This window comes from Archocentrus centrarchus, chromosome 15 (genome assembly GCF_007364275.1).
Source record: "Archocentrus centrarchus isolate MPI-CPG fArcCen1 chromosome 15, fArcCen1, whole genome shotgun sequence".
Classification (NCBI taxonomy): Eukaryota; Metazoa; Chordata; class Actinopteri; order Cichliformes; family Cichlidae; genus Archocentrus; species Archocentrus centrarchus.
The window spans coordinates 26,438,003-26,464,417 of record NC_044360.1 but is presented as its reverse complement, the minus strand read 5'-3'; the positions used below and the strand labels follow the sequence as shown (position 1 = coordinate 26,464,417).

General features: G+C 40.3%; 1 protein-coding gene across 1 annotated transcript in view; it reads left to right on the top strand.

The window, feature by feature from the left end:
• LOC115793555 (gamma-aminobutyric acid receptor subunit pi) overlaps positions 1 to 24,800 on the top strand; it is a 54,276-nt gene extending 29,476 nt beyond the window's left edge. The window contains exons 2-9 of the mRNA XM_030748602.1: positions 8,545 to 8,657; positions 11,582 to 11,649; positions 13,785 to 14,002; positions 15,085 to 15,167; positions 21,865 to 22,002; positions 22,093 to 22,245; positions 23,735 to 23,925; positions 24,136 to 24,800. Coding sequence (XP_030604462.1) covers positions 8,545 to 8,657; positions 11,582 to 11,649; positions 13,785 to 14,002; positions 15,085 to 15,167; positions 21,865 to 22,002; positions 22,093 to 22,245; positions 23,735 to 23,925; positions 24,136 to 24,501 — 1,330 coding nt within the window. The 3' untranslated portion in view covers positions 24,502 to 24,800. The remainder of the gene's footprint in view (positions 1 to 8,544; positions 8,658 to 11,581; positions 11,650 to 13,784; positions 14,003 to 15,084; positions 15,168 to 21,864; positions 22,003 to 22,092; positions 22,246 to 23,734; positions 23,926 to 24,135) is intronic.
• The last annotated feature ends 1,615 nt before the right edge of the window (positions 24,801 to 26,415 follow it).

The following is a 26,415-nucleotide window of genomic DNA, read 5'->3' as shown; positions in this document are numbered from 1 at the left end:
ATGTCATGGTGGTGGATTTTGCTTATGGCCACAGGAACAAATCAGGAACCTACTGCAAATTAATTAACCAGCTAACTAGAGGACATCTCAGGAGATATAATGTTAATGAGCAAGTCCAACATTTCCTATGATGATTGTTAGTGGACTGTGTAGGCAGGGTGGGGGTTCCCGGCAACTGTTGCACTTTTCCTGGTCGGCTTTCACTTCTCTGCTTTCCTGCTTTGTATGTATGGAAAGGGGAGGAGGGCTTTACACACAAGGCAGAAGATGTGGTGAAACTGAAAGCAGAGGAGAGTAAATAGTGCCACTGTAACTGAAATACAGACTATTATTGTGCGCTGAAATTAATTAGATAAACATCCATCCCGCTGCCATAGGGCGAGACGCAGGGTAGATCAGTCAAGACCAGCTTTGTGATTTCCCACAAATTTACAAAAACAGTGAGACAATCTTTCATGGGGAGATTATTGCAGACAATTCTGACTTTTTCTCTTTGGCTCTGGACAAGAGCTGTGATGTCTGCAACACAGCCAAGTTACTCATCTTTGTACCTGGGATAATGAAAGAGTCTGAGATTACGAAGGAGCTGGCAGCAATGCACTCAATGACAGAGACGGGGGCATGACAGCATGATAATGATCCCAAACACACTGCCAATGCAGTGAAAGCATACCTGGATTAAAAAAAAACACACACACACACAATGGCGCACTATCAGCCATGGATTGGCCTTCCCAGAGCCTGGACCTCAACATTATTGAAGCAGTGTGGGATCATCTTGGCAGAGAACAAAACAAAAGGCAGCAACGTCCAAAGAAGAGCTTTGGAACCTCCTTCAAGAAACCTGACAACACACAAGCTGAACTTGCCATAATTTATGAATCCATTAATTCTCCTGTCTACCAGAAAATCCTGATCTTTCCTAAATCTTAACCAAAGTAACCACAGGATGTGAATTCCCGACTCTAATGTGTCCGTGTTTGTTTAGTTTATAGTTTCCACATTTTGCCAACATATGAAAATGTCATGTTCATTTCCTCCTTGCTTTCACCAGATTTCTTCACAGCAGTTAGTTAAAAGAGGCAACACGTTTTGAAAGTAATTTGTGATTTTTACTGTATTTTTGTCACTGTAGATACACTAGAGGCCATGTTGTGGTTGAACAATTTCGGTTAATTATCTTCCTGGTGGAGCTCAGTCAGAATTAGTGATGCTGTGAGAAAGAGATAGGGAGAGAAATGAAGAGGGGCATAAAGAAGTAAGCCAAACAAAATCAGATCAAAGATTTTGATCATGACAAACAAGGGTGGACTGAACAATGCGTCCTGCTCTCTCTTCCATTTCCTCCAACTTCACAGAGACGAGACATGATCATTTGTGACTGGCCAATTAGCACATTAGAAGGTGTTGTTTAGATTCATAGTGTCATGTGTCTGTGCTGATAATGTTGTTGCTGCGTGTGTCACGACAGATCAAGCCCTGAGAAATCAGCTGCTCACATGCAGCACTGATACTCATGTTGACATCCCTGAGCTAACAGCTGAATTGGTAACCTGCTTTTAGATGCCACTGTCAGTGTCCGTTACTGTGGTGTTTTTGCACTTCACTATTCCATAAAAAAATTATCAGTCAAACGGTCTTATTTGGAACTCTCTGTGGTCGATTTTCTTACTATAATACTATATAAGTAAGCTATCCCCTTTATATGCTAGCAAACGACCTGCTGATCAAAACACTGATGCTACAACTGACTTAATACGAGTTAATGGAGTTTTTATGAACTTAAAAATAGCCCATTTCAACTGGTCAGAATTTAGTTTATCATGATATTATGGGACTAGATAGCAGAAGAAAATTTCTTTCAAATCTGTCCATATTAGAGGTCATGAGGGGTGTGGAGCTTATCCCCAGCATATAATGGGCCAGAAGCATGACACACCCTGGAGAGTGTTGAAAGAATCAGGCTGGGACATTAAAAGTCAGGAGACAGTCACATTGGATATGTTCCCATTAATCAAAATACTCCTTTGGGTTTAGGCGAGAAAGGTGCCTAAGTGGAGCATACAGGAGGGAGGATACAGGTCACTTGACAGCTATGAATTCACTGCATTATTAGCTTTCTGATTCTATTTGCTAAAATGTCACACATTTTGCTGTATTTTGCGTTTTGTTGTTGTGTTTTGCACCTTTGGGCCATCGCAGAAAATAGCTATAGACAGAGAAACACATCCACACCTGCGGCCGACTCAAATATAACCTGGATGTGTTTAGCTTGATGGAAGAAACCCAGCTGGTGGGTTCACAATGAAGTGTGAAGTGACAGTGCTACTGGGCAAACGTACCACCTCTGCATCGTTATACCAAGCCATTTTATCATTTCTTTTTTTACTTTGCGAGATCGTCAATAAGCCAACATGGGCATAGCAGCAACTTGAACTGATAGATGCACAACATGCATAAACAAAAATTGTTGTTTAAAATGTATATTAATGTATATGCATGCATGTTAAACCAAAGCTGAAACTTGGTACTTAGTATGGCAAACCCTCCTCTGCTTAGTTTTTGGCATTCAATGTGTCATCTTGTGATTCTTGATAGGCAGTCTGCTGGGCAGGTGTGTTTGGTCTGTCAGCATGCATTCTGGGAAAATGTGCATTCCGCACATTGTGCTTTCATCTTGGGAGAAAGAAACCCTACAGTACATAAATATGAGTGATGTTTGTTTGTTTGTTGGTGTGTGCATGCATGCATGTTCTGACTACAGTGTATGTGTGGTTGGTACTGTGGCACCCAGCCTCCTGTTTTCATGATAATGCTGCCTTGTGCATAAAAAAAAGAAATAAAATGATTACTTGTTACTATTATCAGCCTTCATGATTCCTGAAGCGTTCTAAAGATCTACCTTTCTTTTTTTCATTGTCAGGGCTCAGTGGATAGTGACTGTCTGGCAGGCTGGAGAGCTGAGGTCTCATCCCCGCCTGCAGATGAAGGTTTAGACAGCCAAAAGTTAGAGTCTTGGGATTTATAGAGATGGATAGAGCGAAAGAAGTTGAGAGCTCTTAGCACACATTCTGGTCAAAGAAGCTATGTTTCATTGTTAGACCAAAAAACCCCTGATGAACATCACAGCTGGATAGCTCTGTAACTGTCAGTCAGTGCTATTTTATGATGATATAGTATAAAGCATTAGAGGTTGAAGATTTTCTGTATTTGGCTTATTTTTTAAATACACTGCTCAAAAAAATAAAGGGAACACTTAAACAGCGCAATATAACTTCAAGTAAATCAAACTTCTGTGAAATCAAACTGTCCACTTAGGAAGCAACACTGATTGACAGTCAATTTCACATGCTGTTGTGCAAATGGAATAGACAACAGGTGGAAATTATTGGCAATTAGCAAGACACACTCAATAAAGGAGTGGTTCTGCAGGTGGGGACCACAGACCACTTCTCAGTACCTATGCTTTCTCGCTGATGTTTTGGTCACTTTTGAATGTTGGTGGTGCTTTCACACTTGTGGTAGCATGAGACGGACTCTACAACCCACACAAGTGGCTCAGGTAGTGCAGCTCATCCAGGATGGCACATCAGTGCGAGCTGTGGCAAGAAGGTTTGCTGTGTCTGTCAGTGTAGTGTCCAGAGGCTGGAGGTGCTACCAGGAGACAGGCCAGTACACCAGGAGACGTGGAGGAGGCCGTAAGAGGGCAACAACTCAGCAGCAGGACCGCTACCTCCGCCTTTGTGCAAGGAGGAACAGGAGGAGCACTGCCAGAGCCCTGCAAAATGATCTCCAGCAGGCCACAAATGTGCATGTCTCTGCACAAACGGTTAGAAACCGACTCCATGAGGATGGTATGAGGGCCTGACGTCCACAGATGGGGGTTGTGCTCACAGCCCAACACTGTGCAGGATGCTTGGCATTTGCCAGAGAACACCAGGATTGGCAAATTCGCCACTGGCGCCCTGTGCTCTTCACAGATGAAAGCAGGTTCACACTGAGCACATGTGACAGACGTGACAGAGTCTGGAGATGCCGTGGAGAGCGATCTGCTGCCTGCAACATCCTTCAGCATGACCGGTTTGGCAGTGGGTCAGTAATGGTGTGGGGTGGCATTTCTTTGGAGGGCCGCACAGCCCTCCATGTGCTCGCCAGAGGTAGCATGACTGCCATTAGGTACTGAGATGAGACCATATGCTGGTGCGGTTGGCCCTGGGTTCCTCCTAATGCAGGACAATGCTAAACCTCATGTGGCTGGAGTGTGTCAGCAGTTCCTGCAAGATGAAGGCATTGAAGCTATGGACTGGCCCGCCCGTTCCCCAGACCTGAATCCGATTAAGCACATCTGGGACATCATGTCTCACTCCATCCACCAATGTCACGTTACAGTACATCACAGACTCTCCAGGAGTTGGCGGATGCTTTAGTCCAGGTCTGGGAGGAGATCCCTCAGGAGACCATCCGCCACCTCATCAGGAGCATGCCCAGGCATTGTAGGGAGGTCATACAGGCATGTGGAGGCCACACACAATACTGAGCCTCATTTTGACTTGTTTAAAGGACATTACATCAAAGCTGGATCAGCCTGTAGTGTGTTTTTCCACTTTAATTTTATGTGTGACTCCAAATCCAGGCCTCCATTGGTTAATAAATTTGATTTCCATTGATGATTTTTGTGTGATTTTGTTGTCAGCACATTCAACTTTGTACAGAACAAAGTATTCAATGAGAATATTTCATTCATTCAGATCTAGGATGTGTTATTTGAGTGTTCCCTTTATTTTTTTGAGCGGTGTATATATATATATATTTTTTATCTATCATTTTTTTACTGCTGTCCCCATCTGTGCCATACTTAAAAAAAAAAACAAAAACAAAAAACAAAGAAAAAAAAATGCAGATGCACACACAGACACACACGTGGATGCAAAACCATTTGTGAAGGTAATGAGGGTCACACAGGGTGACCCATACTGATAATGCGGTATCCAAAGGCAGCGTGCTGTTGCAATGTCGCTAACATGGCTTTCCCATGCAAGGATGTTTCCTGCTGAAACAACAGGCTACAAGCCACAAGAGTGACACTTTTTGCAGCATAGCAACAGTGTGCTGGGAGCAAGTTACTTCACTGTCTAAGCTGATTTGACACAGTCAGGTGAAACAAGTTCTGAGTATTCTGGGAAAGACTTTTTTTGGGCTATACCACTATTATCTGGCCATGGGGCAGACTCACCAGTAGAAAAAAACAATTCTCTTAAAGGGGGAATGGGTGATGACCAGCAGTTTCTGTATATAAGGACTTGGACACTTACTCATGAATATTTTAAGGGAGGAAACACACAAACACGTCCACAACATAGTAAGTTACTCCATCTTTGTTAGACAGTGATGATCTATGCTGTTGGTCCACACTGAAATATTTCTACAAACAATGAATGGATTAGACTTACGATTATCCCCTGACTTTTCTTTTTGGGCCATTTAAGCAGTGGTGATCCATCAGGGCAAGCAAAGTAGGAACTTCTTGTCCAGTGAAACTGAAAAAATAGACATCACTTTAAAACAAAGTAAAAGTCATCTCTCTTCTTATATCTTAAACAGCATTTTGTCCCATCTTTTAAATTATTGCCATCTTGTGGCAATAGTTGGCTATTGTCTCTGGAACTTGAATATTCATGTGTTTTAATTGATATACATCTTTTTTTAAAGAACTTAATGTTCTATTATTCATAGTGATCATTAGGATGAATGAAAGCAAACTGATTGGTCACAGCTGTCATATTGATACTTACAATGTGAACACTGATTCACGATGTCAACTCATTCATTGAGTAACTTATATGAAAGGTTAGTGGTAGCTGCTTGGTGACTTTGAGTGGCACTATAATTTTAATGGTTTTTTTTTTCAGCTACTCTCTGAAACAAGTTATTTTAGCCTCTTTTCCCCTTCCTTAAGCTAATGTTGTTCTGAACAGCCGCCTTCTCACAAACAGAAGTATTGAATGGCTGGTAGGCGGGTGGTTTCTGTGCATACAGCTAAAGCTGTATGTCTGAGTTGACCCTATTAAGGATATCAGCTTTCATTAAGGTCATGGAGAGCCAAGAGTAGAAATAACAGCTAGAAATCGAGTGTTTAGAGCAGTCAGTCTGAACTTTTGGCTCACTGGTATTACTTGTACATACACTTACATCATCTTTACATTTTTACCATTTTAACATATAAATATTAGAGAAAGCAGAATTATCCTAAAACTACCACTGATGACATTTCTCATTCATTCCCATAAAGCATACCATATTTATTCAGACTGTCCTTTGTTTAACCTCAGCTGTCAAAGGCAGCCGATCTGTTACAAGTCCTCCCTTTGAGTCCTTGTACCATATTATAGTTACTCAGTTATGCTGTTTGCACAAACTCAACCACTTGCATTTGCTTCAAATTTAAAACCTTCAAGTGTTTTAGCGATGCAGACCCTGCTTAATGAGACTCTTAGATTAAACGTTTGCCACATGTGTTGTGGAAAAAGAGCCTTTCATTAATTTGAACAAATGGTAAAGATGTGGAGTTGAGGCTGGAAAGCAAGACAACTGTTTAATCACGTGGTCACTTACAGTACAGTTGCTTAATCTATGTAAACATGTCATTTTAGGAACAGTGGCTAATAACTTTAGAGACAAGCCACTGCTGCGTATGCCTTCGGTTGTGGTTTTATGTAAAAGCCTTAACAAATATTTAATGGTTTTCCAGAAATTGGATACACATAATTAATCGCACAAAGGGATTAATCTTTACACTGCCTCCATGACTTTTCATCATTATAGTTCAGAGTGTGCTGCAGTATTGGATGAATTGCTTAAGGTCTGCATGTTCCCCACAGGCCTTCATCTGGCCAAAATACCATTTTCAATTTAGCTTGATTGAATACCTGCAAAAATGACACAGACACCAACTTCAGCTGGACTTTTGTGTTGAATGCAAATTTGGTGCGCTAGCATGCAGCATGTGAAATTGACCTTTGATAACAAGTTAAAACGATAATGTAAGCTTTTAACTCATGGTGCATCCTCACAGAGATATTATTCTTTTATTCCATGAAGTGCAATGGCCGTGTCTCCTTATTCCTTACTTAGAAAAATACTAGGTTATAATGGGTTTCATTCATTGTCAGTAAGCCATTACATACATCTTGAGATGTTTTGATGATTTATAGTCAGTATTCAGCAATTCAGCAAGGTTAGCAATCCAGTCAGAGGGGTGGTTACAAGCTAGTGCACTCCTAATGCTGGGCCTAAATTGAGAATGTTGTGTCAGGAAGGGCATCTGGTATTAAATCTTTGTCAAATGTCAATAAGAATGAAATTTCCATACTGGATCAGCCCTGGTTGACCAGCAGGGAGCCGGTGGAAACTGTGCTACTGTTGAAAGGTTTATAGATGCAGTGAAGGAGGCACATGCAGCGGGTCTATGTGACAGAAGAGGATGTTACGGACAGGGTAAGATGGAGGTAGATGATCCGCTGTGGCAACCCCTAAAGGGAGCAGCCGAAAGGAGACGAAGAAGATTCAAACAAGGGCACCACAAAAACTGTGCCCTAAAGGCTCAGATATAGCTGGAATAGCACAACAAGAGTTTTTTGGAGGGCATCAGGGGTTTGAAAGAGTATAGCACCTGTTCCAGGTGTAGGAGTTTGAAACCCAGATTATTTTGATCCTCATTCACTAACTTGCTTACATTAAGGAGTTATTTATATTTGCACTGTATGCTGCATGAATGTGTTGATAGTGTATGAAATCTAGCTCATTTTACTTCACTATTATATCTCTTCTTGTCACACATTTGACTACAGCAGCGCTCAAATGACAGAGGGAACTCTGAAATGCTGCCAGCGTATGGAGATGAATGTTTTCTGCCTCTGCACATGGTCTGATCTGCCTTGCTTCAGCCCCTCTTACATCACGGCACGTGCCCTGGGGCTCTCTCTCTACAGAGCAGGCATTCTGTATTTAGAGCCTGATTTACACACAAACACACACGCACCACTAGGGAGGGCACAATGAGTGTGTGTGTGTGTGTGTGTGTGTGTCTCCCCCTGTCCCCGATCCTTGCTGCTGCAATTGCCAGCAATATAATCATCTTCCCACACTTCAACGTGCTTTTAAGGACAGCATTCAAAAAGAAAAGAATAAAGCAGCTCATGAAAGCAATAGTAATTTCAAAGGCATAAGTGGATATGGATGGTTTAACATTTTCTTGATCAATTCAAAGTATTTAAACGATGCAAAGATTTTTTTTTTTTGTTTGCTCGTTTGTCGTGTTTTTCACTTTCAAGTTACCATTTTAATCTCCTTTCCTCTTCTCCCACCCTGCATAGCTTGTAAGATATGCTGTTGAACTCAATCGACACCCTGCAGACTCTGCGAATACCGAAGAGGAATCCACCTCGTAAAGGCACAACGGGGGGAGAAACGAAAAATAACTCTTATTTCTGCTTTTTTTTCTCTCTCTCTCTCTCTCTCTCTCTGTCTGTGTTTCTTTGTTCTCAGGTTGTTAGAGAGCTCGTTGCTCAACGCAGAAGTGAAGGAAGGAGAGATTCTGCCTCCTACCATTCAGAGGCTGATGAAAGGATACAACAAGTACCTCAGGCCTTTCTTTGACAGTAAGGGAGCTGCAGACACATGCAGCCATAGAAATGACAGAACACCCAGGGGAAATCTCTGTTTGGGAGAGAGCAAGACGGGTTCATAATGCAATTTTGTGCTTGCTTGTCCCTTCTCGTATAATATATGCTGACATACATACATTAAAATTTACGTCAGTTTAATTTATCTTTCAAATAGGTGCGCTGCATTACTTTCTGTGTAACAGCATAGAGCTTTGACACTGTTATGAAACCCTGAAAGTGCATACGCAAAACTTTAATATGAATACCTACACGAATCTAAGAATATAGAATATTGTTAGTAATTTATGTGATATTAGAACTCCTAGTACATTAGATTCCAGTTTCCACCAGGTGACCAATTTGCTTGCAACAGAGGAATAAGTCTGCTACAGGATATGCTTTCAGAAGAAGAACAATGTTATGTCATTCCCTGCAAATCCCTCGTTACTGTTATTGTTCTGGGCTCCGGGAATCCATCACAATGTGATTATGGTTTGTTTACTCGCTGTTTGATCTGTAATAATACCTTGGACTTTACCAAGGCGAATGCTATTCAGGGTAATCACCAGTCCTCCCGCCTGGAAACACAAGCTTGGCACAGAGTAATGGTAAAAGCACTAGTAAAGGCACACACACACACACACACACACACACCTTTGCATTTTAGGCATTGCTGGAACCTCAGTTGATTTGATTTCTTCATTTACATTTGCATTTTTTTTTTTTTTGCCACAGAAACATTACGGTGTAAGTCAAAATGTGTTAAAGGTTTTACTTCTTGTTGGGGCCAGATAACCTGAAGCGTAGCTAACAGTTCTGGACAATGCAGTCTGAGCAGTCATTTTTGGTGTTTGAAGTGGATTGCCTCGTTACTGAAAACCTAATCATCATCATTTCTGGCACATAAACACCCTTAAAGAAATAACTGTACATTTTGAGTAATCACTTTCTTGCCCGGATTCAAAGGAGAGACACTCTCAGTTCCTTTATAACTGAACTCCACTAGAAGTAAATACACAAACACTTACATGCACGCTTACTCACTGGCACATACAGTATCTGCAATATGACACCAGGCTCATTTGTGTCTCTCCTAGAAAAAAAAAAAAAGATTGATAAATGAGAGGAAAGGAGAATAGAAAGATGAAACATAGGAGAGCAGCAAAGTTCCCCTCTCTTTGATGGTGAATTGGGGAGAATTAATTCCCTCAAGGAGGTTCACACTCGACAGACTGCAGCTGGTGAATAGGGGAGTCTTTAGCATTTTTAAATATGCTGTCCTCCAATAACCTTTCATTATATAACACAACGCTTTATTATGCAAGCCTATATCTTTATATGTCTTCAAAATACCCTTTTTATGTCATCGCGCTCAGACACAATCTGCACAAAGATCGGAGAAATAAATTTTTGATCACTACCTTTGCGTTCCTTAACAATATGCTTTCTTCTGATCAGTGGACACGCGGCGTGTTGATGCTCATAATGTTAGGAGAAAGGCTCTGCAGATGCAATGTAAAGGAGAGAGGGTGTGACACTTACTTATTTTAGAAGGCAGATCTCAGACAGTAACAAGCTGCTGGCTGTGAGCACAGCTGCTCCTGCCTCGCCTGGCTGTGACGGATGAAGCTGCGGTCGAATATACGGTTATTGCTTCAACTTCAGCTACTATTGTGGTTCACTCCAATGTCTTGAATAGCCACTACTTGAAGCTGCTATGCTTTCAATGCAGATGTGCTGCCAGTACACTGTGAGAATTAAGGAATACAATCATTTTAATACAGCTCTTAGCCAGCACCGATACGCATGTAACAATTTTATGTGCAATTGCAGAAAAAAGTTCATGGTTTTATATATTTATGTATAAAAGGCCTAAAAGTAGAAAACATCATCAAGTCAAAATATTACAAGAATGTTTATTTTGACCCTGTGTGGCAAAACTTGCAAATAAATATTTCTGATAAATGTTGATCCAGCACAGCTCGGATGAATTTTACCACATTATACAGTAATACTCAGAATATATTCATCTTTTAAGTTTCCTCACATGAATGGCTTGCTTCAGGGCACATCCACAACTCCTGTTGGACTTGTAGTTTTAGTAGTTCCAACGCATCATCTTTAGTCTTCTTTGGCTATATTTTGGTAGAACATCTTGTTCTGTGTGCTGTTGTCTGGCTGCATTTCCCACTTTCTTTTTGAGACTGAGATCACACATTTCCTGTCAGAAATTCATCGCTCCATCAGTGATGGTAGCCATCTTGCAGCCAAACAGGCCCAAACAATGATACTCCCAGCCCCATGTTTTACAGCTGGGAGTTCTGTGCACTGCACGCACGAAAATTAGAATTGGCACCATAACTCTACAGGACATGCCGCCGCAGTGAGGCTCCAGCAGTGCCTTTAGATATGCATCTCTTGCATGGCGTGTTGCTGCTTTAACCCTTTAACACAAAACACAAGAGGTTTCTAGACTGTCAAACAAAAAAAAAAAAGATAGGAAGTATGGCCTTGGAAATGAATGTTTCACAGCCAAAACTAAAACACAACTGTGGCTACAGCCGCATTCACAGTGACAGCTGTGTCATCCCAAGGCTGCACTCATAATGAGATCTTCAGTCTGTTTTGGCAGCGGTCAGTGAGAGAGGTGCTAAACTCGCTGCTCTGGTTTTCTTTCTAAATTACTTGTGCCTGTGCAGCCACAGCTGAGTGGGCAGTGACACTCACAGCAGTCATAACCACCTGAGGTCAACCTGAATTTATAATAATGTATTATGATATAGCTCACAGAAAATGTTTGTGTGAGGTAATGCAAAACATAGTCTTAAAATATTCTGTCAGTAGCCTTTCAGGTGCTCCATAGGAATCTGACAAACATAAAGCTGCATGCTTATTAATGGTTTTTTCTTTGTTTCTAGATGGTCCGGTTACAGTGGGTATGAGCTTGGACATTGCCAGCATTGACACCATTTCAGAGATCAACATGGTAAGAGTATCACACTACTGATTACTGCAATTAGAAACTGTCCTACAGAGGAACTTTTCATCAGGTCAGACCAATGAGCCTTTTTCAGACTGTAGGGATCAATGTTCATCACCTTTATTGTGAATTATTTGCAAAAGCGTCATACCCATTAGGAATTGTGAACGGTGCCTACTCCCTCACTTCCTTCGACCCAGTGTACACACGTTTTTCAGTTCTCCAAGAAACAACTAGACCTAAGCCTATATACAACAATTGCTGTACTAAATGCTTACATTTAGTACAATCAAGTGAAGAAGGTTGATCTTCATTGGATGCAGTACTATGCAAAAGTCTTGAGCTACCCCTTGTTTATTTATACTGTGCTAGGAAAATGGGAAATAGATGCAGCAATTTATTGAGACATGTGCAAACATATATGAAAATACAATATATATGACAAAAACAGAGTCTGTACATTTTTAATTAGTCAATATTTGGTGTGACCACCTTTATTCCTCAGCATAGTCTAAACTCTCTGAGGAAGCTTTCTTGTAATTTCTTTAAGTAGTCCTCAGGAATAGTTCTCCGGACTTCTTTAAGGACATTCAAAGCTCTTCTTTGGATGTTGGCTGCCTTTTATTCTGTTCTTGAACCTGTTGCTAATCAGATGCTTTCCAGGTCGTATTGCATGGTGGATCAAAATCTGTGCTTTTCTGTGTTCATAACGGCATCAATTTTGTTAAGATCTCCAACAGCGCTGGCTGAAATGCAGCCCCAAACTCTGACAGAACCTCCACCATGTTTTACAGATAGTTGTAGTCACTGGTGTACCTCTCTCCTGACCTCCTCTGTACAAATGAACAATTTGAACCAAAAAGTTGAAATTTGGATTCATCACTCCATCAGACCTGTCGCAGCTGATTTTCAGTCCAGTTCTTGTGTAATTTGGCATACCTCAGCCTTTTCCTCCCTGTTTCCCTTCCTTAAAAATGACTTCTTGACTGCCACCCTTCCACTGAGACCATTTCTGATGAGGCTTTAGTGAACAGTAGATGGATCCACTGAAGGGCCAGATGCATCTCTCAGGTCTTTGCTGCCTTTTTTTCTGTTTCTTAAGGACATGACTTTCAGATACGGTTCATCTGCTGTAGATAGTTTTTTTTTTTTTTTTTTTTTTTTAGGCCTGACACTTCTATGTTTGTCCTCTTCTTGTCCAGCTTCCTCAGGGACACACTGCACACCATGCTCAGATCTGCCACGTTTTCAGCTAATAGTTCGTTGGGAATCACCTCGTTGATGCAAAAATACTATTTCATGCCTGTCAGGCTGTGTTATCGTTGACATTTTTTATAGATTCAACTAAAGAAATAGGAACAAATGATGTACCTCTGTGACAGGCTGCTAGTAACAAAGTGCCTAAAGATAAAATTTAAAATAGGGTCTTTCTTAAGTTGTCTGTTTTGTGTAGACATAACACTGGTTCATGCATTGAGTTGCCTTCCTTTTTTATGCTTGAATGATTAATAGATCAGTGTTCAGTGGCAGAACCAAAAATAAATAAATCTTCTGAAAATGGTCAGGTTCAAGGACTGAACTGAAAGTAAGTGAAAAAGGAGCCAATGTCTAAAGAAAAACCTCAGAAAGCCTGGAGAACTATAACTCAAGACCACTTTAAAAAGAAATCTGGCTCCTTAGAAGCAAAATATAAAGAACTGAGTAGTGGCTCAAGACTTTTGCACAGTGCTGTATTCAAATTAATTAAATGGAAGCAATAATGGTATTTCATTTGGACATGGTTAATTCCTGGGATACATGCTTAGTAAAAATATTCTACTCACAGTTGGCATGCAACACATAGAAATTATTACATACACATGATGTAACAGGAGGACTTTGAAAAAGAATGGCAATAAGTTCAATATCCTAAAAAAAAAACAGAACAGACTTGCTGCTCTGGAGCAATGTTGTGGACTACTGTTGCTTCAGGCACAGAAGGGCTTTGGGCTATGTAAAAAATGCCCAAAGCTGACTAATGAAATATAACTACACCAAGCTTGGTTTGCAACAACCTGACTTGTTTGTCAGCATATTACTTGGTAAAAAAAAAAAAAGTGTATCAGCTCTGCTAATGACCTGTGTGGGCCTCGTTCCATCAGGACTACACGGCCACCATATTCCTCCGCCAGCGATGGACTGATGAGCGCTTGGTGTTCGAGGGCAACAAGAGTCTGAGCCTTGACGGGCGGCTAGTCGAGCTCCTCTGGGTCCCAGACACGTTTATTGTTGACTCCAAGAAGTCCTTCCTCCATGACATCACCGTGGAAAACAGACTGATCCGCATCTTCCCCAACGGGACTGTCCTTTACGCGCTGAGGTGGGGTAACGAATAAAGATCGCACACTGATGGGCTTGTTGTGTTTATTGTTTTCTGCTTTGACAGACAATGAAAAGTAGTCCAGGGAATGGAGAAGAAAATTGGCTGAGGGAAGAAAGCGTGGGTTGAATATGAGATAATGTGATTGCGAAGCAGGGAGTTTTGTCAATTCTATTACTTGTGTATTGGATTGTATGAGTACAGGGGCATGCGAACAGCAATACAAAGAGCTGTGGGCTATTAAAGCAACATAAGTCCTGTTAGGATCTGTGAAACAGATATTGTGCTTTGCGCAAGGCTAAAGATCTCACGGCAGGCTTCTTAAATGAGCATTACCTTTGCATTGTGATAGATATTGAGTCAAATAGACATGTTCAGCTCTTTTAAGTTTGTGATGAGGATTTTACACATCCTACTGTTTTGGGGGGTCATGTAATGGTAAAATGAATTAGGTAGTCAGTTCAGTCTCTCCTCACAGTTCAGCTCTCTATACTGTAGTACAGCCGGAGGGTTATCTTACATGTGAACATGCATGCTGAGTTTTGCCTCCTGTGTTTCTTTTTTTAACTAAACACGTGGCATCAGTTTCACTGTACTTAAGGACTTGATTTATTGTCCTGAATAAACGCTTCTCCAGTCTTCATGGGCCTTTGCCTCAATACAAAGTGCTCACCGTCCGTGCTTCAGTGTGACAGAGAAAATGTGGAGGAGGATAGTGCTTCACAGTCAGAGAGCACGACTAGTGAGAGTAAAACAAGCCAAAAAAGATAGTCAGGAGAGAAATGACCACCGTGGGGAATTGGGGGCTGTGAAAAATGACAGAGTGAAGTGAGAAATATGAGGTGCTGGAGGAAAAGGACAGCTGTGGTAAATGTTTCAGTGCTGTGCCAGGGGGGGGATACATGAGAAAGCACTGAGGTGATTGTAGCCAAAGGTTGAGCAATTAAAGGAGAAGATGATTTGAAAAGGATAGTGTATGCCACTTTTACGCTTTAGGAATCTCCGGGAATAACAAATATCATTTGCTGTGGGAAACCTCTTTCATGGATTTCCCCTTAAATAATAATATTTCTGTTGTCTAGGATTACCACTACTGTGGCTTGCAACATGGATCTGACCAAATATCCCATGGACAAGCAGACCTGCACGCTACAACTGGAGAGCTGTAAGGCCACTTTATACTTAAAGAAAATCTGAACTGTGCTTCTTGAAGCTGTGGCAGCGAGTTGGTGGGTGGGCATGATTTAAGTGAATCTGATCAAAGCAAAGGATGAAATGGATCACTTTCTCTCATGTTCTATATTGCTTGTGCTTATAAAGTATGTATGTATGTATGTGTTTGAGTAAAACTGCATGCCTATGTCACACAGCAGACATAAACTGGTTCCACTCCAGTCTAGATGAAATATTTCATAAAGGACATAACTACTGTCTTAAAAAAAGGAAAAATATGACTAGTGTCTTGAGTTACTGCTGAACCTCCTAAAAAACATTGGGCAGAGAAGTTCAGTCTTCTCCCATGAGCTAACTGGTCTAACAGAAACAAGAAAAAGTTATGCTGATTACATCCCGAAGCCCCTTTATATGAGAGTAGGCATAGTGATACAAATTCACTTCAGTGTTACTTACATAGTGCCAGTGCACAACAGCAGTTGCCTTGAGGTGTAAAAGCCCTACAATATTAGAAATCCTAACAATCAAATGATCCCCTATGAGCAAGCACTTGATGACAGTGGGAAGGAAAAACTCCCTTTTAACAGGAAAAAACAGCCAACTGCCATGGCTGGTTGGAGGGTGAGGGGATTAGCACCAGTCTCATGAGGATGTCAGATACAGTACTCCTATCAAAGCCACTGTTTTGCACATGGCATCCTTTAGCGAAAATACACCAACATCAAAGTTGGACAGCAAGAGCAAATTCTCCTGTTTGAAAAAAATTACAAGCTTCACATAAATAAGCAGGAGGGTGTGTGGTGGCATATTTAGCAAGTGTTTTGGTTTAGGCACCTGAGTGCTTGGTTAGGTTAGGGAAAAGCAGATTAGCATAAAAGTGTTGAGTCGAAATGCGGCCATATTTCAGCAACATCAATTGTGCAGCGAAAAATCACTCGGAAGAGTGCACGGTGCTTTTATGTGTTACGGTTAGGTCAAGTGTATCATAAGAGAATGGTAACAAATAAAGCATTTAAGTTTAGGTTGCACCATAACATAAAGTTAGCAGAAGTAGATCTAGCGAGGAAAGATGGCAGACTGTGTGGCAGCTACTCATCCTTTGTTTGAAAAAATATCCATGAGGCAAGCAATAGAAAAATAGTTTACATGGTGACATAAACAAGTCATGTAAGAAAAGCCTGGACAGCCAAGAAGGTGTGTCAGTTTCAGGAGCAGTATTTTAATAAGGGTCTATGTCCACATACGGCACTTTTTGCACTGCCTGTCACCTCATTTTCATAGCACTTCTCTTAAGCTCTCATTGTTGCTAGGTTACAAAATCCTTCTTCCTCAAAGTTTCCTTTTTCCACCATGAATTACTGTGTTGATATTGTAAGTCATGCCCCTTCTTTCAGCACTGTCGGGGCTCAGCTTGATAGGATTTGTATAGAAATTAGATGCTGAAATCATAAAAAAAAGAAAAACACAAAAACACCATCTGTGGGCACAGGACCACTTTTTAACGTTGCAGACCTCTTATGTCCACAGAAAACTATAATACACACTAAAAGAAAGGGAACATTGCAAAAATAAAAAAAAAAACAAAAAAAAAAACATGACATAGCTCTCTTCAGAAATAGCTCAACAGTTTGGGAAATGTGACTTGTTACTTGCTCAAGCTTAGATGAAAAGATCAACACCACAATTAGGGTTGTTTATTTAATTAACTTTTTGCACACTATATTGTGTTGTAAATGTAATGTTAAATGGATATAACTGAAGTATTATCCATCACTCTACACCTCATAATGAAAAGTGAAAACATCTATCAGCAGTCTTTCCAATTCAAAATCTCAGGGTGAGGCTGAATACAGTCCCAGCTGACATCTGCTGAGAGGCGGGAAAAATGCTGTATGGATGCTAGGGCTGGTTTATCACAGCGCTAACACAGCCAATGATTCACACATATGGTCAAGTCAGAATCATCAGTTAATTAATAAGCCTATCTTTGGACAGAAAGGCCCCAACTGTTTAGCAGGTTTGAATAAATAGTGCTAACCACTGCGTCACCATGCTGCATTTGTGAAAACATGTTTTTGAAATGAGTACAGCTCAGGTTGAAGTTGAGGGTAAGGATGAGGCTGATTTGGACATGTGCAGAGGAGGGATGGTGCATATATTGGACAAAGGATTTTGAATATGGAGCTTGCCAGGCAGGAGCAAAAGAGGAAGACTTCAGAGGAGGTTCATGGATGTAGTGAAGGAGGACATGGAGAGAGTTGATGTGACAGAGGAGGATATAGGGATAGGGTGAGATGATGTGGCAACCCCTAAAGGGACCACCTCAAAGAAGAAGGAGAATACTTGAAATATGCCATCTGAAAAATATCCAAACTCTCGCTTCACTGTTTTGTCAAAGCCCTTTTGAAGCAATTACAGCTTCAAGACTTCTTGGATAAATCTCAAAAACCTTTGTGCACCTTGATGAGAGCAGTTTGTGTAGTTTATGAAGCAGTCTTGGCCGGGCTGTAGGTGACCTCACATTTGAGTCTAGAATACTCTGGTATAGGGAGAAGTAATGGTCAACTCAATGACTGCAAAGTGCTCAGGTCCTGTGGCCCTAAAACAAGCCCAAATCATCACCCCTCCACCACTGTGCTGATATGAGGTGTTTGTGCTGATATGCTGTGTTTGGTTTTCAATAAATGTGTTGGTGTGCATTATGGCCAAACCTCTCCATTTTGGTCTTGTCTGTCCAAAAGACATTTTTCAGAAGTCTTGTAGTTTGTTTGGATGTAATTTTGCAAAGCTAAGCCGTGCTGCCATGTTCTTTTAAGAAAGAAGAAGCTTTTTCCCTGCAACACTTCTAAACAAGCCATACTTGTTCAGTCTTTTTTATAATTGCATTGTCATGAACTTTAATATTTAGCATGCTAACTGAGGCCTGCTGAGTCTTTTTTTTTTCTCTTACATTCTGATCTTGGGGTAAATTGGTTGGAAGCTGCCTTGATTATTTTCTACTTGTGAATAATCTTTCTCACTGTCGACTGATGGACTTCCAATTATTTGGAAACGGCCTAATATCCCTTCCGAGACTGATGAGCAGCAAGAATTGCTTTAAGATCATTGCTGATGTCTTTCCTCCTTGGCATTACATAACCCACACCTCAATGTTCCAGACCAGCAAATGGATCAAGCTTCTGCTTTTATAGACTTCATGTTACCTGCTGAGGATCAATTTGATTATCTTAATTCTTTTGGAAGCAGGAGGGGTGTACTTAGTTTTTCATACACTGCGTCTGCATTTTGACTTAGTTTTTGTTAAATAAATCATGACACATTATAATATGTCATTTTTTGAACTTCATCTGAGGTTGCATTTACCTAATGTGAAGACCTGCTAAGGACCAGAATATTTCCATTAAGACCTGATATATAAAAATGTAGAATTGACAGAGGGTGTACTTTCTTTTCACCATGACTGCACGTCCATTGAATTGAGTTTGCCAAAGCTGGACACCAGTGACATTCTAGCACTGTTTCAAGAATAATTAAAGTGAACAGGAAGACTCTGACCATTACTGGAGTTCCACAGCAAAGGGCCAGAATATAAAGCTATTCTGTTTTTATGACTGTTGCGTTAGACCTTGAATAATCCAAAGATGTTTATTAGAGCAGACTCTTTCCCACAAGTAGGGTCAGTTCTGTCCCTGAAACCAAACCTGCCTAATCCTACAAATCCTTTAAACCTACCCTAAAAACTTAAGAATGTAAACCTCTGCCGCCGCACTGCACGAATCCTTCCCTTATAAAAAACTGTGAATTTTTTATGACACTTTCTTGAAAAGGGGAGCCCATTTTGCCTAATTAATACATATTTTCTTTGGTCTGTGCAGTAGATGTTGGAAGCAATGGCCCTCCTCACACCTCTCCTCTCCCCTCGCTCATCTACCGTCTTTGCTTTCCAGCTCGCTTTTGCTCCATGCTATTAAATGACAGCCAGCCAGGCTAAGCTAAGTCTGATCCTGATCCCTGCCAGAAGCCCATCAGGACCTCGGTGCCAAATAAAACATTTAGCTTGAGCTCCAGTGCCACTTGACGGCAGGCATAAAGATATCTGGAGGTTAATGTTAGGTAACTGAGAGGATGATGGATCCTTCCTTCACTGCTTTAATAATTCCAGGCTAAATATCTGCATCTGTTTCTCTCTCTCTCTCTCACTCTGTGACTGTATCACCCCCTCCCCCTTTGCCATTTCTCTCTCATCATGCTGCTCTATCTCTGCTGTTTTCTCTCCATCTCTCTCCCCTCCTGTCCCCCAGTCTCTATTTCCTGCTTGCTCGGTCTCTGTGTCTCTTTATGAAGATGTATATTCAAGGATTTATTTCTTTTAATGCTGTGCCAAAAGTGGATCCTCTGCACCGGAGGAAGCTTTAAAGAGAGCGTTGTTGTGGGAGGGTGTGCGCCATTTAAATTAAGATTGCGGTCAAACATTTAGTGCCTTCTGACAGCAAAAACAGTCAGAAGACAGCAATGATCCTTTGTAATCATGACTATGATTTACATTTTGGTGAGGATCCTTTCAAAAAACAAACTAACACGCACACACACACACACACACACACACACACACACACACACACACACACACACACACACACAACTCTTTCCATGCTGTTGCACAGTTTGTCACTGCCTATCTGTGTCTCTTAAATTGTACAGTAATGTTAGGGCTTTAGGTCAGGAAAATAAAGAGAATTACAATGAGATGTAAAACGGTGAATTTATAGAACCTTTCAGGATCAAAGTCACCAGCCCTTCATTAGGGAAACTATGGTCCAGTGTTGTTGCTCTGGTCAATAATACATGACTCCATATGGGTTTAAATGGAGAGAATTAATGAACATTTCAAGCATGGCTGATTACCGAGGTGCACACCAGCTTCAGCCAAAGGCGCAGCTTCGTGCTTTTGTTATTCTCTTGCTCCCTCTGCAGATAAATTAGAAAAATACACCTAAGATGTTAAGCCTTATTAATCAAACTTTGTCCTTAAATTTTTACACGAGAAACACACTAGTTCTTAGTAACTGATACGATTACACATTGTTACATTGCTCTATCAAAGGCGCTACCACATTTACCCGTGGCATCTTTGATCATATTAATTTTGCATGCCTTCTCATTCCAAGTTTTATTTGGGTTATCTCGGCTCTCTAGGGCCCAGTGCAATATGCATGATTAGTCTGTTATGGTAAGAGGCAAGAGTTAAGCTCTTCAGCTGGACTTTTTTCCCCTCACTCTTTAGCTCTCCTCTTTGAAGAACTGAATGAACACCAGAAATGCATTTCCATTAGCAATCCCTGCTGGATCTCTCTGTCAAACTGTGTCAAAGTGAATAATAGAAGAATATTCAGACTAGGACTATATACACACAGATGTGCATATTATGCCAAATTCATGTGCCATTTTAACAGCAGATACATTTCAGTGTGGCACTGCCTACGCCTTTGCTTTGTTGGAGTAACATAAGGTCCTACACTAGCTTTTCAAAAGTGCTTTCACATTTCCTTTAAGTCTTGCCAAATTTCTCTCTTGTGCTAATATTTAGCATTAGGGGGAATTTACCGCCCACTGTGGGTTGCAATTCCAAACAACTCGGCTGTAATGGGATAGGACTACAGCATAGCTTTAGCAATTAACAGCTGTTTCCAGTATTGCTACTGTGGAGTTTAGTAAAAGAAAAAAAAAATACTATTGTGTCTGTGTCATCATCATCATCATCATTATTACCACCACTAAACATAAAGAATTAAGTACGTGCAGGTCAAAATTCCCACGTGCATGTGAACGTATGCTGCTGCGGTGTTGTTGCTCATTCCAGCATAAGTGGCATTAAAGCTCAGCAGTCAAATTGTTACTGCACAAATCATTAAACCTCTAACTGCTCCAGAGGAGGACGAATGTAACGCGGTCATTTATCTAACTGCATAATGCTGACATATTATTGGCCAACAAAGTTTAATGTTGAACATGTTGCCAAACAGTTGGCTCTACACACATCCAAACGAAATGGTGCAGCGTTTGGGGTAATTTGTGGTAATTTGTGGTCACCTGATCAATCTGTGTGCAGTGTCCCATCTCCTTTTAGCCAATCTAAGTCAAGTCGACAACAGTCAAGTTGCAGGCCATAAAAAAAAAAAAAATAATGAGTTGGCGACACATACAGTCTATGCCTGAAAGACACACACACTTTGTGCTGTGTATGTGATGTAGAGATGAAGTGAACTGAAAAGAGTCTCTGTAAGTTTGTTTTACATGGCATACATACTTGCTATATTTAATCTATAATTAAAATAGAAATAGGGCTATCACAGTAACAGTGTACTCAAGGTAACAGTGATATTCGAAAATTAAATGTTAACACTGTGTCATTAATGCACATATGATAATATGTTAATAAATAATATAATAATAATATGATAATAAAATTGTGCAGCTGGTCTCTTTCCATGCTTTTGTACAGTTATGTTACAGATTCTCTCACCCCATCATGCACTTTTGTTTTTAATTTGTTAAAGGAGGACAACATAACAATGTACATACACAATAGTTACAGATGAATTTATTGCTTTTATTTTAAATCATGAAGTGAAAATCCCGTAAAGTGACTAATGTGGCTTTCGTCATTTTCATCTTTCCTTCTGTTGCAGGGGGTTACAACATCAATGATGTTATGTTCTACTGGACCAGAGGAAATGAGTCTGTCAGTGGTTTAGACAGTCTGCAGCTGGCTCAGTATACAGTAGAAGACCACTACACATCTGTCTCAGAGGCCATCTATGAAACTGGTGACAGTCATATCCAAAATCATGGTTTAATGTTACTGCTGGGGCCACATCCTAAAAAATTTTGTATACTTATTGTCTCCATTCTTAAAGGCCATTACCCGAAGCTTGTCTTCCACTTTGAGCTGAAGAGGAGTATTCTGTACTTCATCCTGGAGACCTATGTGCCCTCCAGCCTGCTGGTGGTCCTCTCCTGGGTTTCCTTTTGGATTTCCCTGTCTTCTGTTCCAGCACGTATTTGCATAGGTATGGGAAAAGCCATCTTTCTGTTCACTCAAATGTAAGAACTTTTCTCCTTGACCAAATGTCATAGACTTTTACATTGCAACTTAAACATGCGTAGTTACTGCGTGTCATTACAGCTGCTGTGTTCTGTTTCACAGCAGTCACAGTAGACTTGAAACATCTGTCAAGTCAAGTCAAGTTTATTTCTGTAGCACATTTAAAAACAACATCAGTTGTACATTTAAAATAAATAAAATAACATAAAACACAAGATAAAATGACAGTTAAGACAGGAAACATAAAATAATAAAAACCTGGGAGATCTGAGATGCAATCAAAGTGTAGACTTTCAGTTTTAGCTCAGAAATGAAGTGCGTTGTCTGTTGAAATATTTTAAGAGAAATATTTTTGATGGGCTCAGATGTATTTGGATAAAATAAAATTCTTATTTTTTAACACTTTGTCGAGTATTGTTTTGTAATGGTGATGGACCTCACCAACGGATGGGTTTCCTCCTTTTGTGATACTTTTAGTCTTTGGATTTTTTCAGCTTTTACTAAGTGAAGCTGAGATCAGGGGACAGACTAGTAGCAGTGTTGATTTGTTTGTTTGTGATTTTAGACGCAGATGTCTTGAAGCTGTTTCTAGTGGGAAAATCCAAACATAGATATTTCACTGGATTAGATCTGCCACTCCTCTGGGGAGTGCAACACTAAGTTCTGAAAACACAAACACAACTACAAGATGTTCCACTTCATGGCCCATGGAATATAAAGGGAATTTTTGATGATGTATTGCAATGTGTTATCTTATTGTCCTTGCACATTGTTACTGACTATGCAAAAACTGAAGGACACATGAGAAACTCCAGGCAAGGACACATTTTTTGCTGTTACATTTTTGCACAGTGAGGTCAGCTGCAAGATTGTATTACCGAAGGTCGAGCTGGAATTATAAGGTGCAACACAGTGTTCAGTGTGTCTAGGTGAAAGACACGGCTTTGGATAATTCTTATGGATAGTGCTTTCTATTTAAGTATCCCATCCTCTGTTTCACTCTTTTTTTTTTTTACAGTTTTACAGCATATGTCAGCATATTACCAAAAATCAACAAAACCATCAAGTGAGATTGACAAAGATTTAAATTTTTGAAAAACATTCTTTAACCAGGATTCTATGTGTCTGTTTTTGTATCTGCGTATCTTGTCCCTTACTTACAGGGTCCCATTGATTCTGCTGGCAAAGGATACGTTTTTTTATTCCCCAAACCTTTCTGGAAGTGCATCGGATAGTGATCGGCATTTAGCTTTTTATTAGCATTTCTCTAAACTATCTGCAATCACTGTCAGACACAAATAAAAGTCTTGGTCTGGATATTTACTGGCTACACCAGAAGCCTGTCCGAAACTGACCTCAGCAAACAAACCAGTGGGTTCCCATCTCTGTTTAGGTCTTTAATAGTTGGTCAAAGAGTCCTTACTTGACCACTGTCTCTATGTGTTCTGTGCCAGGAGTGACCACAGTACTGACCATGACAACTCTGATGATGGGAGCCCGCACATCACTACCCAATGCCAACTGCTTCATCAAGGCCATTGATGTGTATTTGGGAATCTGCTTCAGCTTTATCTTCGGAGCGCTTATTGAGTACGCCGTGGCCCACTTCTGCACCCTCACTCATGCTGAAGCACATATGCTCATGGTAAGATACCCCTGGATAGAGTGCATTAACTGTTGATTGTTGTGGTCATTACTGTCGTCACAGTTGTTGTGTTCATCACGGTGGTCGCTGTCATTGTCATCGTCATCATCATATCATCATAAACATTTTGGGGTAAGTTGGAATTCTCAGATGTAGATGCATCATGTTTTTGTTTCAATTCAAACCTCATTTTTTCTCTTTCTCTTGCAGTATGGCCACCACATGCACGACTTTGACGATGAAATGAACGGCATCATCACCACCATATCCACTCACTGTAGCAGGGCCAAGAGGCGCAAGGAGCCCACTGCAACTTCTCCTTCAGTTCCTGCCTCGACCGAACTCGCTGTCAGCCCCTCTAGCCCCTCGGGCAGTGAGTCCAAGCCTGAGGTGTCGCCTCCAGAGCGCACCAACTGGTGCCTCACTGTTCTGGCCACCCTCCGCAAGATTCTCCGTGCCATAAGCTGTTGTCATGTGGAGAACCCCCACCATATAGACAACTACTCCAGAGTCACCTTCCCACTGTCTTTTGTCATTGTTAACCTGCTCTACTGGACATATTATCTGTACTTTTAGCATTTGTTCAAGTGCAGTTTGTGTCCTGGAGAGTTTAAGACAGAGAGTATTTGTAGACAACAAGTCCCTTACTGTACAGTAAGTGTTTTTCAGGCGTGTTCTGGGATGAGTGTGTACAATTTCTACATTTGGATTCATGAGAGAGGTAGCATACTCATATGGGATTGTTTTGGTGGAAAAAAGGAATGCTTATGATTGCAGCTCCATTTTAAATATTAATAAGTACTCAAACTGTGATATATCTTTAAATTTCATTGAGTTGGTTTTACTAAAAATAGGCCTCTCTTACTATGACAAGGTGATACTTTATAAACTCTGTTACACTTTAATATTTATTTTAGAATAGAGCTGTAATTGAAGGCTTTATGGCAGAATTCACCTGTTCTATTGAGTGAGAACAAATTCCCATTCCACTTTGAATCTCTTTTATGATGGATTGATCATTGATATTTTACAACTTAATCTCCCTGTTTCTGCCTGCAGGTACAATATTTAGAGTGAAATAGGAAAAGTAACGGATGGCAGAAGAGGGCTGAAAGTGACAGGCAAGGGTGGTGGAAAAATCATTACAATGGAGCACGTGTTGAGAAAATATAAATCAAACCTCCAAAGCCCAATCTTTCTGCTCACTGTTGAAAGTTCTCTTTCTTCTGTGTCCTTCTGTGAGTTATTTTTCATTTACTGAGCAGTACTGTTTCTCTCAGCCTGCATTTTACCTTTTTTCATTTTTACAAATGTAGTGGCCTTTGATACCTTCAGTTGTATTCTGGAAATCTGGCTATCATGAACAGTTTTATGGCGCTTGTCACAGTACAAATCTGTTCTGCTGTTTCATAAGGAATGCACCCACACACACCCTGATATATGGAAGTCCAAAGGAGTCCATGTTAAAAAAAAAGCACATTATAAATAAAAATTCATGTTAATAAATAGAGTAAAATATATATTAACCAAAATTGTGAGACTTTAACTCAACATGTTAATAATTTCTAAATTCTTGTTTTAGCTTTATTTTTTTCAGAGTGATTTTTTTTTATTCTAAAATATTCTTTTTCATTCCTTTTTATTAAGAATTTGTCTTTTAATCACAGTTAATTTGTCAGAACGTGTGTCTGCCTCACATTTTGCCAACTTACATGCCATTAGCTTCTAAATTTGAATTCAATCTTCAAATTGTGGCTGGAAGATACTGAAATAACTTTTACTTTCATTAAATGCAAGCTTTGATTATGCTAGCCAGCTAGCTAGGTAAATTAGCTTCTCATTCCAGATTGTTATTTGTTTATCAAACTGCTTGGATTAGCTATATTAGCTAGCTGACTAATATTGTGATTTTAAAAATGAAATACACAAAATTTTGTGCAGTGAGCCACTTTTTTTAGTTGGTTATTCCAGACATCCAGTTCTAGTTAGAGATCTGGTAGTTAGCAAGGTTGTTGTAGGAAAAAGTCACTGTCAGTTTCTATAATCATATGAAAATATTTTTTAAAGGACTCTATGCAGCCCTGTAAAAAAATGAAGTACACCCTTACTGCTTTGACCGGAATTAATAAGTAGCAACCAAATTTGAGGCCATCTGTTCGACAACTAAAATTTGGTCGGAATCAGGTCAGGCAACAGGAAAATTATCCCACACATACTAGTGAATCTGAAACAGTATGGCTGAAAAAAGAAAAGAATCAAGGTGTTGCAATGGCCCAGTCAAGGTCCAAACCTGACTGACATGCTGTAGCAACACTTTAAGAGAGCGGTCAATGAACTGAAGCAACGTTGTAAAGAAGAGTGGGCCAAAATTCCTCCACAACAATGTGAGAGGCTGAGACAATCATACAGAAAATGATTACTTTAAGTTATTGCTGCTAAAGGTGATTTTACAAGCAATTTAATCATGGGGTGTACTTAGTTTTTTACTGG